We start from the raw sequence: 11,857 nt of genomic DNA, 5'->3' as shown, positions 1-11,857 counted from the left end.
ATTATGGTTCTTGAAACCTTGCTGCGCATGCGCTATGTTGCATTCCTGAGCAACGAACAGCTGTCTATAGTCGACGGTAGAGATTGATTATAAATATGGCCCAGTATGAGCTTAAAGAAGGAGAATGCACAGCAACAGTTTATAGCATGGTAATTTTTTTGTATTTGGCGCTGCAGCTCATATATATTTCTATTTTACTGTAAGTAATAGTAACAAAACGTGTTTAAATTGTGCCAAACTGGATTATTAACCTACACCCTATTATCGAGGTAAGGTGATTGGGCATATTGGCCCATAACAACATACTCGGCACATTATGGAGTCGATCCATAGCAAAGTCGCCACAGTAATAATACAATTATTGTCTGACTGTTATATTTGCTTTGGAATGGCAAAATTTCACATGAGAACATAAATACATGTGAATCTTTATTTACATCTTTGAGATGGAAATTAAGCAAGATCTGTCACCTAGAACTTAACTGCACAGAGCCCAACCTCTTACACCTTCCATTATGATGTACTGCTTTTGAGGAACTAATGTGCATGTGTCATAATGAATAAACTTATCAAATTAGCTATTGTCCAGTAAAGACGTTGTGCAACCAGCCTGCACTTGAAAATTATTGTTAAATAAGGAACAAGTTAACAAGTTGACCACGGAAGTCAGATGCAGGGATATTATTGACACTTCAGCCAGGAAAATAAGAAATCAGTAAATCCTCAAGTCATTTATTTGATTTACAATAAAACTTGTTGTGAGAAATGGTCTCTCAAGACTATCTCATAACAGGTTTGTACAAAAAGACCAGTTTCCAAGGTCCCATTTCAGAACAATTTAAAGAAAAATAACCACAATCGCTGTACATATATTCTGTTCTTTGGTAATAGTTATTGCTAAAAGATTCTGTGCATTCATCTGAAAACAAAATTATATAGCAACAGATATACTTACATTTGAAGATCACATATACATGTATTAGCAAATGAAATCATTTCTGATTTACTCCTTTTACTTTATAATACCCCAGATTTGTTTTACTGACAATTAAACTGCTATTTTGCAAGTGATCTGCTCCTTTTCACTTATTTCAGTTACACTAATTATTTTCTCCAGTGTTGGAATTTGTCTTTTTTCAGTTGTAGGTAGTTCCATTGTTATTAAGGTGCTAGGTGTTAACATTATTAGTGCTCAGTTGGTATATGAACTTAAAGACGGTTTTGACTAGGATTTGGGGAAATATTAAAAATCTATACATGTACATTGCATATCTAACAATTAATGAAATGAAAAGAAACAGTTACCTCATCCAGAAAGAGAATCATTTATCAGCTACAAAAGACAACTGCATAATTTAAAGAAGACATACAGGAATTAACTCTATAAACAAAGTGCGTAACTTTGTCACACCAACTTGAATAAACAGCAGCTTGGTGATTGGGATGTAATCACTGTAACATCAGGGAAAAAAACAAAACATCACAAGCCTTTAACTATCAGTTGAATCCCACAAACCATTCTTACTTACTGGTTTAGTAGATAAAGACCTTATTCACACCCAGACAATATTAATTAACTCTTAAGATAAAACAATATACGCGACCACTACCTTAATTTCGGTACTACGGTGGCAGTTCGTGACATGTACGTTAGCTCTGTTTTTGGACTGTACCATCTCTCACTATATACAAACTGGTAGCCAGACTCAATTGTTTTTCTTTTTATGTTTGTTTTTATCAGAACTATCTTTACTATTCAAGCAGTTGTTGTTACAAATGATTACATAAGGATCCGTGGTGTCTGTCTGTTTTGTGATACAGTTGTTTGAAGGAATACTGGATGTTGTACATATAGGTTTTAGCAATGAAAAGGCTGGGAACCAGGCTTAGTGCTGGAATAATCTACATGTACCTCAGTCTGTCTTAGTGCTGGAATAATCTACATGTACTTCAGTCAGCTTTGCATTAGAAATAATAAACACAATAATCATACCTAAAATATGTTAGCCAGTCTATATTTTGGTGGGTGGGGTGTTTTTTTGTTGTTGTATTTTTAGAATGGTATAAACGGTAATTGTTACAAGGATTAAATAAAAGTCGGTAGAGTTTATCCATGTTTTTGTGGTCGATGATCGTATTCAGCAGGTGGCTAGTCACAACAGAGAATTTATATAATAAAATTGATCTGAGCATTACAGTTATGGTAGGAAATGACGGTTGCTCATAGCAGAGGTCACTCATAACAGGTTGTACTGTACAAACCTTTTTCAACTTATTTTGCATATAGATTTTTTGATAATATTTCAGAAAAAAGCACATTTAATTATATACTGTAATATGAAAAAAAGATGCTTTTAAACATAATTTAAAAAAAAAAAGGTTTATAACATTTTGAAAGCCTTGCCCATGGGCAAGCTGACTGGAAAACTGAATTTGCCCATGGGAGATTTGGGCTTGACTCAGAATATGACAACAAAATATTTCAACCAAGGTATATAAAAAAAGCGTTAATATGTTACGATTTTCTGGTCTTATATTGTGTAACAAAAAGAAGCAAAATCAACAAGTTTAGTAAAATCTTCAAATAAATTATTTACCAAGAATACAAAAAGATTATAGTATTGTGAATTAAATCTCAAATAATCCTAAATGTTCTGTCATAAGTCCATATGTTCTGAATGAATATAAACAGCCTTAAATGTGATGATGGTACCAATAGCATTGAATGTGTTGATGTACCATGATGACATAATCCAACATGCCTGTAAATAAAGATACATCATTGTTTTATATGCCATTGAATTGGTATTAAAACTTTATGTGCCTTAGGGTAGAAAATGTAAATCATGTAACAAGGATGGACAAACAAAATTTTATTTCTCTATTTAAAATTCACAAAATATTTGGGAGTCAGTGATTGACAGGTTTGATACTGGATTTATTAAAAAACATGTTGATGATATTTTGTTTTCAGCTTCTTCATTGCTCCTTAATTTTCCAACTTTCTTTACAAATTTGGCCATCAATGGTAATTCTTATGTAATCTAAAAACATAAATATTTATATACAGTGTTTTAATTATTTAGTATGTTGGGTCTTTAATGTATTAGTACATGTATGTACTTTAAAATATTGATATAGTCCTAGAGTTATATTTTTCCGCATTATTTTTATTTGCAATACATACTATTGATTCCTTATGCACCTAGTGCCTTTTATGTATGCTCAGTAGCATACGAGTTTGCTTAGGATCACTTCTGAATGAAGCACTTGATGTCAAAGGAAACTTTTTGGTCCTTATTGTTGGTCTGTTGCTATAAATCTTTTGACAGTACTCACTGTAATTTTTTTCAAAATCTGATTTTAAGCAAAAAAATGTTATGTTTAACTTTCCTCGGCAAAAGACAAGAATCACGACACTCTGACTGCGAATTCTGTTCCATAAATGTTACGCTGTATTAATTAGAAATAATCAAATTATACACAACCCTTAATTGGAAAAGGTGATACTTGAATCACTAAACAGTTTTAAAGTTTTATGGCTGCCATTTCTTCTATGTCACACAGGTTGGTCAGAAATAAATTTTTGGTTTGTACTGCAAAAAGACCAAATGTTGTATTAATCCTACTTCAGGCATGTCAGTAGGATAAATTGGTATAGAATTTCAGTTATGTTTATCAACTTTACAGCTGTTTGTACAACAACGTAACATGGACGAACACTTTCACGCCATAAATCTTATATGGGTCTCATTTCAAAGTCAGTCATAAACGACCATCTTGAGAATGCCTTGAAAATATTGGTGTTTCCTTGTTGAATTCTTTCATTTTAATTGTCATCACTTATTTGTAAATAAAAATAAACAATTTTTGTTAAGTCTTTTATATTGTCACATATCATGTAACTTAACGTTTCACTGTTACCTAAGATCCTTACAGACATGTTTAGAATGCATCCTCATCAACTGTAACCAAAGTCTGATCAGTTCCATGATAGTTTTTGACAACAGGATAGCATGTGTGCCATTTGCAAAGTGAATGTCTTATGCAACTGTTTGAGTTTTCATGTAAAGATAGAACCCAAAATTTTACTCACGTAACAGTGAAAGCAGATGGACATGGATGGTTTGTCTGTAAATTTGTCAAATGTTGAATACATGTTTATAAAACGATATGTTTTCTTTACTCGAACACAATATAAAATGACTCCACAATGCACATCTTTCTATTTAATTTATTAAATGTATTATAACTGGGGAAGTCATTGATTATAACTTAACTGGTTGGATAGATGCATCACATGTAACAGCGGGGTGATAAAAATTAAATTTGTTTAAAACAAATTCCAACCAGCAAGACAATTTTTACACGTTAAAAATAAGAATACACACATTTCTACCAAACATCCTCCATAGTTTTATGTACTTGCAATGATAAATAAAAGCTTTTTTAATTTTTCTTCTGTAGACGAGTAATGTCCCATTTTGATCTCTCTGGAATGTTTTCAGAAATGAGAGAGAAAATGAACAATTAACAAACACATATTTTCTGTCAAAACTGTCATTGGTATCATGGTAGTACATGAACATATACAGTAAGTAATATTTATGAGTATTTAAAGTCTGAAATGCTTTTCACAGCCTCTTTTCAACAAAGACTAGCATCTGGAATTAAAACTGATAAAATATAAGTATTTATTTTCTAGTCATGAAAACTTGCTTTAAATATTACATTCACGTTGGCATGTATGCAAAAGAAAAATGAGACTGACTTTAATACTGATGACAAGGAATTGACAGACTGAGTATGTAGTGTGAAATAAAGGTTAGATGGTTATGTGTTTAAGAATGCTGTTCATAATATACACATGAAATAAATGCGTATATATATATATATATATATATATATATATATATATATATATATATATATATATATATATATATATATACACTCTGTAGTAAGATTGCAGAGTATAAATATTGTTGAACATAAAACATTTTGAATAGAAAATGACCTTCTGTCTAAAAATGTTGACTTGCCCATGACAGAGTACCTTGCCAACAAGTGGTTGCCTGAGCTGATTTTAAGCTTATTCTGGGAGTCAGGCTAGTGGATTTTATGCTTATTCTGGGAGTCAGGCTAGTGGATTTTATGCTTATTCTAGGAGTCATGCTAGTGGATTTTAAGCTTATTCTGGGAGTCAGGCTAGTGGATTTTAAGCTTATTCTAGGAGTCAGGCTAGTGGATTTTATGCTTATTTTGGGAGTCAGGCTAGTGGATTTTAAGCTTATTCTGGGAGTCATGCTAGTGGATTTGCAAAGTCCTGAGAGACCATCTAAAGAAAAATAAATGGCAAAGATATGAACTAACTAAACATAAATGAAAGAAAATATTAGATAGGTACAATAATAATGAAGGCTGGGTGTCAGTGATAGTTAAGTTTTATCAATAATATAAACATATGAGACTGGCAGCAGTAATATTAAATAACTATAAATGTTCTAGCTACAGCAGGCAATATAAGTTAGATACAAACCTTGTCAATCAATCCGAGCTATCTGCAGTTCAGAATTTTTTCTTCATTTTCACTAATGATGCTCCCTGATTTCAATGCCAAGAATAGGCTCCCAATCAAGGTGACTTCCATTCAGTGTGACTTACTTTTTTTGTCTGGAAACCTCGATCTTCTTTGGATATGAGGGAGAACTTGTTTGTTCTTACAAGTCAAAGAATGAAGAGATGATATTTCAGCTCTGGCACTCTTGTCCTGGATATGATGTGTTATTTACTGAGCGTGTAAGGAACTGATTTTTCTGTAAACTACATCCATCCATAAACCATATGTTAAGCCTATCACTGTATCTCACATGAGACTTAAATATGCATCATGTGCATGAGGAGACATGGCCAACTGAGAGCAAAATGGATATAACTGCCTCTTCTTATCCTAGAGTACTATGATCAGGTAACATATTTGAAGAAAGAAGTAATTTTTGGGAGTAAAATTTGTTCCTGTGCAAAGATTCACCCTGACATAATATGGTCACACCCTCCCAAAAACTCCTCTCTAAGTTTATCTTTGAAGAGTGTGCACTTTTGCACAACTGATGGTATTTAGTACCAAGCTCTCTCTTGAAGGGGATACAACTGTAGTCTGCCTTCCACCTAGGAAAGCAGATGCCTTTTGTTACTAAGAGAAGCAAAAAGATCTTTTATAGCTGGAAAGGGCTAGATTTGCAGGGTAGTGTATGTACTCTGATTATCATGATTGTGTAAGTATTATGTAAGAACATTTGTTACCCCCAAAACTGGTTTATCTCAGGATGACATTCTAGATTATAGTAAATGAATGCCTTGATTAAGAGGTGATGGTGAATGTCATTTGATATTGACCTTCCTGGCCCATCAAGAGTGTGGTCTCCTGATTTTATGATGTGTTGATCCTTTAAGACTGTAGTCCTCTGAATTTAAGATTTCTTGTCTTGTAGAACTCCTGACGATTGGTAGTTATTCTAGCATCAGCATACATAATCATTTGGCAGAAGATGTCTTTGTGATTTAAATAAGATATCTCAGACAGCTTACTGGGGGCTTCAGATGGCTGAGTGGTCTATGTGATGACCTTTACTGGTCACTGCAGTCTCACAGCTGCCAGTGTGGGTTCGAGTCTCGGGCTCAGTCAATGTAGGTATGTGAGAAAGCTGACCAGTAGCTTCCTTTGGGTCAATGGTTCTTACCAGGGTTTTATCATGTGCTGAACAATTGTGTTAAAACCACAACAACAACAGCAACCAACAGCAACCATCTAGCTTACTTGTGTTTCTTGTAGTTTACTTCTGTTTCTTGGAGTGAAGGAAAAATTCATTCTAGATCTCTTGAATCCAGAGCAAGGCAATGGCGTATTCATTTGTTTAACTTAAACATAGTGACATTGAAAACTGAACCATTATCAAGAGTTACCTTATCAAGAATTTTCCAGAAAATATTTACAGTCTGACTGACCACAGCTGTATTGGATGAATGGGTGGTAATTACATGACTATTCTTACATGACCTTTTGTAAAATGTTAATTTTACCCAATGTCTTTCACAGTACAGTTTGTCTACAAATTGTCTTTTATTAAGAATCACATTTTTGACACTTTTATTTTAGATACGTGACCAGCGATATAATGATGCTGTCCATATTTTGAGTAACCAGTTGCAAGCACATCCAAGGGTAGGTATTATTTTTCTTATAAGAAAAAAGACTTCTTTGTGTACTATGCAAAGACAATTGGTTATTCTGGTATTCCATTCACAGAATATGCATATTATGTCCTGCATGTTTTATCATCATAAAGTTAGATAATGTTTATAAAGGACACCCAAAGCACCATATAAATGTGAAATATGTACAAAAACTTAAGAAAAATTATTCATAAATGTTATCTTTTAGGTCTGCTGTGTATTAAGGTTACTGCTAAGTCAAGATTCACTGTTGCATTGACTTAATCTTGTATTTTTAATTTTGAGCTGGCTGCTTCAAAAGATAATGAGAACTCTGGATAGTATTTTATAGGTTTCTCAGCTGATATGTTAAGTGTGCTTTATTTTCTAACGATGTTATCCTAACAGCATATGCTGCAAATGTTACAGACATACTACATTTTGCTAGTTATCCACACATGGGGGTGGGTTGGGGGATTCTGATACTGTAAATTATAAGACATTTGCCAGTTAGTGACTTAGAATCTTTAATTACCAGTACATTATATTAGTGACATTAAATTTTAGGGAATTACCGATAGGAACAAATACAAATTTTGGTGGTAGTTTTACTCTTTCTGATCGAAAATGTTATGTGTTTGTATGTTACACCACATGAGGAAATGACATGAGGTGTGGTAGAAAAATCTGTGATATATATGAAATATATTTTGGGTTACATTGGCAGGGTCACTGTCATGAGGTTGGGTAGGATCCAGGAAGTTGGAGGGGAATGTTATACAAAACATGCTTTACATTACAAAGCATGGTAGCTAAAATCGCTTTTGTTGGTTTTGTATCTGTTGTTGTTATAATTGTTTGGGCTTCACTTTGAGATGTGGAAACTCCTAGTAATCAACTTTTCCATCTATCTATTATTCTCTGTGTCTGTCAGATAATAATTGTATACCGTTTCATAGATGTATTGCCTATTACATGTTAATGCACCCTTTATGTACCAGTAAACATTTTTCGTCTATGGCCTCACATGGAGATGTACCGTATCACTTCTAAAGCCATCTGCTATCAGAATAGAGCTTCATAGGTGTCAACATATATATTTTCAAAACAGAGAGTGGAAAAATTCAAACAGTAAAAAATATTGAATTGGCAATGTTGATCATTCTTTGAGTATCCCTTTAGAATTACACCAAACTCCTATTCCTCACAACATGTGAAAATGACAAAATCTCAGAATTTTTAAACCTATAAAGAACCTATACTGAACAAAGTTGGATGGAATCATTGCCCTTTCCATAAATATTACATCTCTAAAACAGCAGACCTTGTAGTAAGGTCAGTTCATGAACCAGTCCACATATTTTGATGCAATTTGGTGGGTTTATTGTCTTTTATACCTAATATACCTAAACGTGTCGTTGATGTATTTTTGTCTTGTCAACGCCATTTTTGATAGTGAATGCCTTTGACATTTAACTTGTACGTATCTTCATACGGTATGTTGATGGTAACCAGCTTAGCTCTGCAGCCCTATAACATAATTGCATGCCATTGGTAGGTGAATTGCTTATTACATGTTGATGTGCCTTTTAAAGGTTTTGTCTTTTTAGGTTCAACTTTGATGGAGTTATTGTCCTTTTTCCATCAACATTACATCTGCATTTCATTATATCCTTTTAACCAGCATGGCACATGAATAATTGAGCATGTTTAGATGCAATTTGTTGTATACATTGTCTCTTAGCCTAAGTTGTGTCTCGTATGGGTTGTGTCAATGCCATTTTGGATTGAGTTGTGGCCCTTGGTAGTGTACTTAATATATTAATACAAGATACTGCATGTAACCAATATAGTTCTGCAACTCTTGCAAATAATCAGATGTCATTTGTTAGCTGACTTGAATTAGAGATTATTTTTATTTCAGAAATAATCATTGAAAGGAGATTACTATTATTTCAGAAATAACCGCTGATCTACCATTCATCTAATTTTCAGTCAAGAGCTGCCCTGTCTCTTTTGGGTTACTGTTACTTCCAGATGCAGGACTTTGTGAATGCATCTGATTCTTATGAGCAGTTGTCACTCATGCACCCAGAAGTAGAGGAATACAGGCTGTACTATGCGCAGTCCCTGTACAAAGCCTGTCTTTACCAGGAAGCCATGAAAGTGGCTTGTCAAATTGACAATCCTTCCTATCAGGGAAAGGTAAGCCATTTTGATTTCTCATCTGGAAAAAAAACAAGGCAAATGGATATCTTGGTTGTCATTATCATAAAAGTATACTGTAGTATATGGTGTATCCTGTACCAGGAGGCAGTGCAATTTCTCATTTGTCTGGGCATCATGGTGGAGGTGGAGAGAGCATCAAGAGTATTCAAGAATAACTCTTCCCTTTTGCCATCTTGCAAACAAATGAAGTTGCAGTGCTTTAAGGTGGAGAAGACCTGATCAGCTCTTCCACATCAGAACACATGCTTTAAAAAAGGAGATATATTGCAAAATAAGATGAAGTATGACCAAATTGTTTCGTTTATATTACATATAATCATAACTTGGATATTTCTGTTCTGTAAGAAAAGATGTTCTGTTGAATATACTTTTACCAGATAATTTTGTCAAAATAAAAAGTTTAAGGTTTTTGTGTTCAGGCACCATATGCATTTTTATTTTATACAAAATATGTATCTTAAAATGTGATTGAATTTTAAAGAAATGTGGGTGAAGAGCTTTACCTATTATAGCCGATAAAATCCACAGCTTGATAGTCATACATAAACACAAGCAGAATGACAGCAGTCTGATGAAATTGAAGTGAATATTAAAGAGTCTTTGGTAATCAAGGAATAGTATCATGGCAGATAAAGCGAAAGAGGGTTTAAAAGTAAATGCAATTTATTTCGGACACAGGAATTAGGCAAGTAGCTTTAACAAACTTTACTTGCCTGGATGCCAATTCCACATGCCCAAAAGCGTCCATAATACCTGGGAACTTGACAACTGGTAGATTGTTGTGCAGACATCTTCATGTACATAAATGCTCAAAAATTCTTCACTTGATGTTCACCTGAAGCTTTTAAAAATGAAGTTGTTGAACCATGATTCATATCTGTTATTTCCCATCTTTGCTAGCCAAGGCTTCGATGTGATAAGTCTACATCTTGGCATATCAAGCAGATATTTCTGTGCTTCAGGTCTGTGAATTTCATTGGACATGGCAGCAAGCCACTGCATCCAATCAAAATTAAATTTTTCAAATTGAACACTGTTCCTACATGATCAGGACAAAGGGAGCACACAACTTGAATGGACTGATAAATAAGCAATTTTCCAGTACTGGTCCATGTTTGCACAAATACCTTTCACTCAAATACACTTGTAATAGCTTCCCTCTGGTACATTGTCATACTTTGGATGTTCAACTTCCAAAGTATCCTTTTTAGGTCAATAGTCCCCACCATTTTTGTCCGATGTACACAAGCTTTTGTTTAGATGGCATTACATGCTAAGGGAGACAACTCATGAACTCCAATAGATGTTGCTAGGACAAAACAATATATCTGTTTGATCTGCCAAGGTGTAAATAGGATTATCATATCGGAACCTTGGATAGATGTTTTTTTCCATGATAACTAAATTATTTTTTTAAAAAGTATAGCTTTAAGTTTCATAATTAGTTTATGCTACAGTACATTGAACCCATAATAGTTAAAGATTCACCCATCATATGTCAGTGAAATCAGCAGCCAGCATCTCTGTGAACAAAATGGATGTCATAATAGGTCACTTGTCTGGTTGGGCAGCTTAACTGTCAAACAATTACACAGGCATTGCAGATCTATTGAACCCATGTTGCATTACATTGACATACCCCAGTATAAATTTTCCATATTTGTTTCCATATCGGCATTTATCTAGATTCCTACCATCAGCTGAGGTATTTTGCACAGGTGCCATATAAAACTATCAGAGATCTATACCAGTAAGTAACAAACATTGTGTTTTATAGGCTAGGAACCAGACTTGTCACAATGTAAAAATTAATTTAAAACCAGCAATCTTATAAAGAGAAAAGATTATGCTGTGAATTAAATTGCATGTGCTGTTTATATGGTACAGGTCTCCCTCATTATAACACACTTTGCTATAACACAATTCAGAATATAATGTAGTAGCACTATCGACCCCCCCAAAAAAATTATAAAAATTTTAATCTTTCAAAGAAAAATTTAAATGTAATCTTTGACATCTATTAGCTGAAGTCTTTGTATCAAAACTTCTTGATTTGGACTACTAGAATGTGTTTTTACAGTTCATGTTGTTGTTGTTATAGGGTTTAACGCCATTTTTCAGCACAAGATTCATACATGCCAACCGTTAGGTTTTTTTCACTAAATTACACCTTATGTATAAATATATTTGGATTACACATTTTTGGTATATCCCCTCCAAATAAAATTAATAATTTGTTTTCTCATTTTTATTAACAACCCATTAATCCCATAGACCGTATTCTAGAAAAGACGGCTTCTATGTAACTATGATATAAGAGTGCAGTTGTTTGTATATTGGCATGCACTTTCCTTAACAGTATTATGTTCTATTAATAGCAGCTGCCCTATTTCCAAGAAACATGCTGGTTTCTACT

At 33.7% G+C, this 11,857-nt stretch overlaps 1 protein-coding gene across 1 annotated transcript in view; it reads left to right on the top strand.

Moving 5' to 3' along the window:
* The first annotated feature begins 9 nt into the window (after positions 1-9).
* Positions 10-11,857, top strand: part of LOC149803804 (intraflagellar transport protein 70A-like) — a 59,082-nt gene continuing 47,234 nt past the window's right edge. Inside the window, exons 1-3 of the mRNA XM_089953615.1 lie at positions 10-149; positions 7,157-7,222; positions 9,208-9,417. Of these exons, the coding sequence (XP_089809741.1) occupies positions 96-149; positions 7,157-7,222; positions 9,208-9,417 (330 nt within the window). The 5' untranslated portion in view covers positions 10-95. The remainder of the gene's footprint in view (positions 150-7,156; positions 7,223-9,207; positions 9,418-11,857) is intronic.

The sequence above is a fragment of the Sinohyriopsis cumingii genome, chromosome 3 (genome assembly GCF_028554795.1).
Source record: "Sinohyriopsis cumingii isolate HCF-2022 chromosome 3, ASM2855479v2, whole genome shotgun sequence".
NCBI lineage: Eukaryota > Metazoa > Mollusca > Bivalvia > Unionida > Unionidae > Sinohyriopsis > Sinohyriopsis cumingii.
This window is presented reverse-complemented; position numbering and strand designations above follow the sequence as displayed.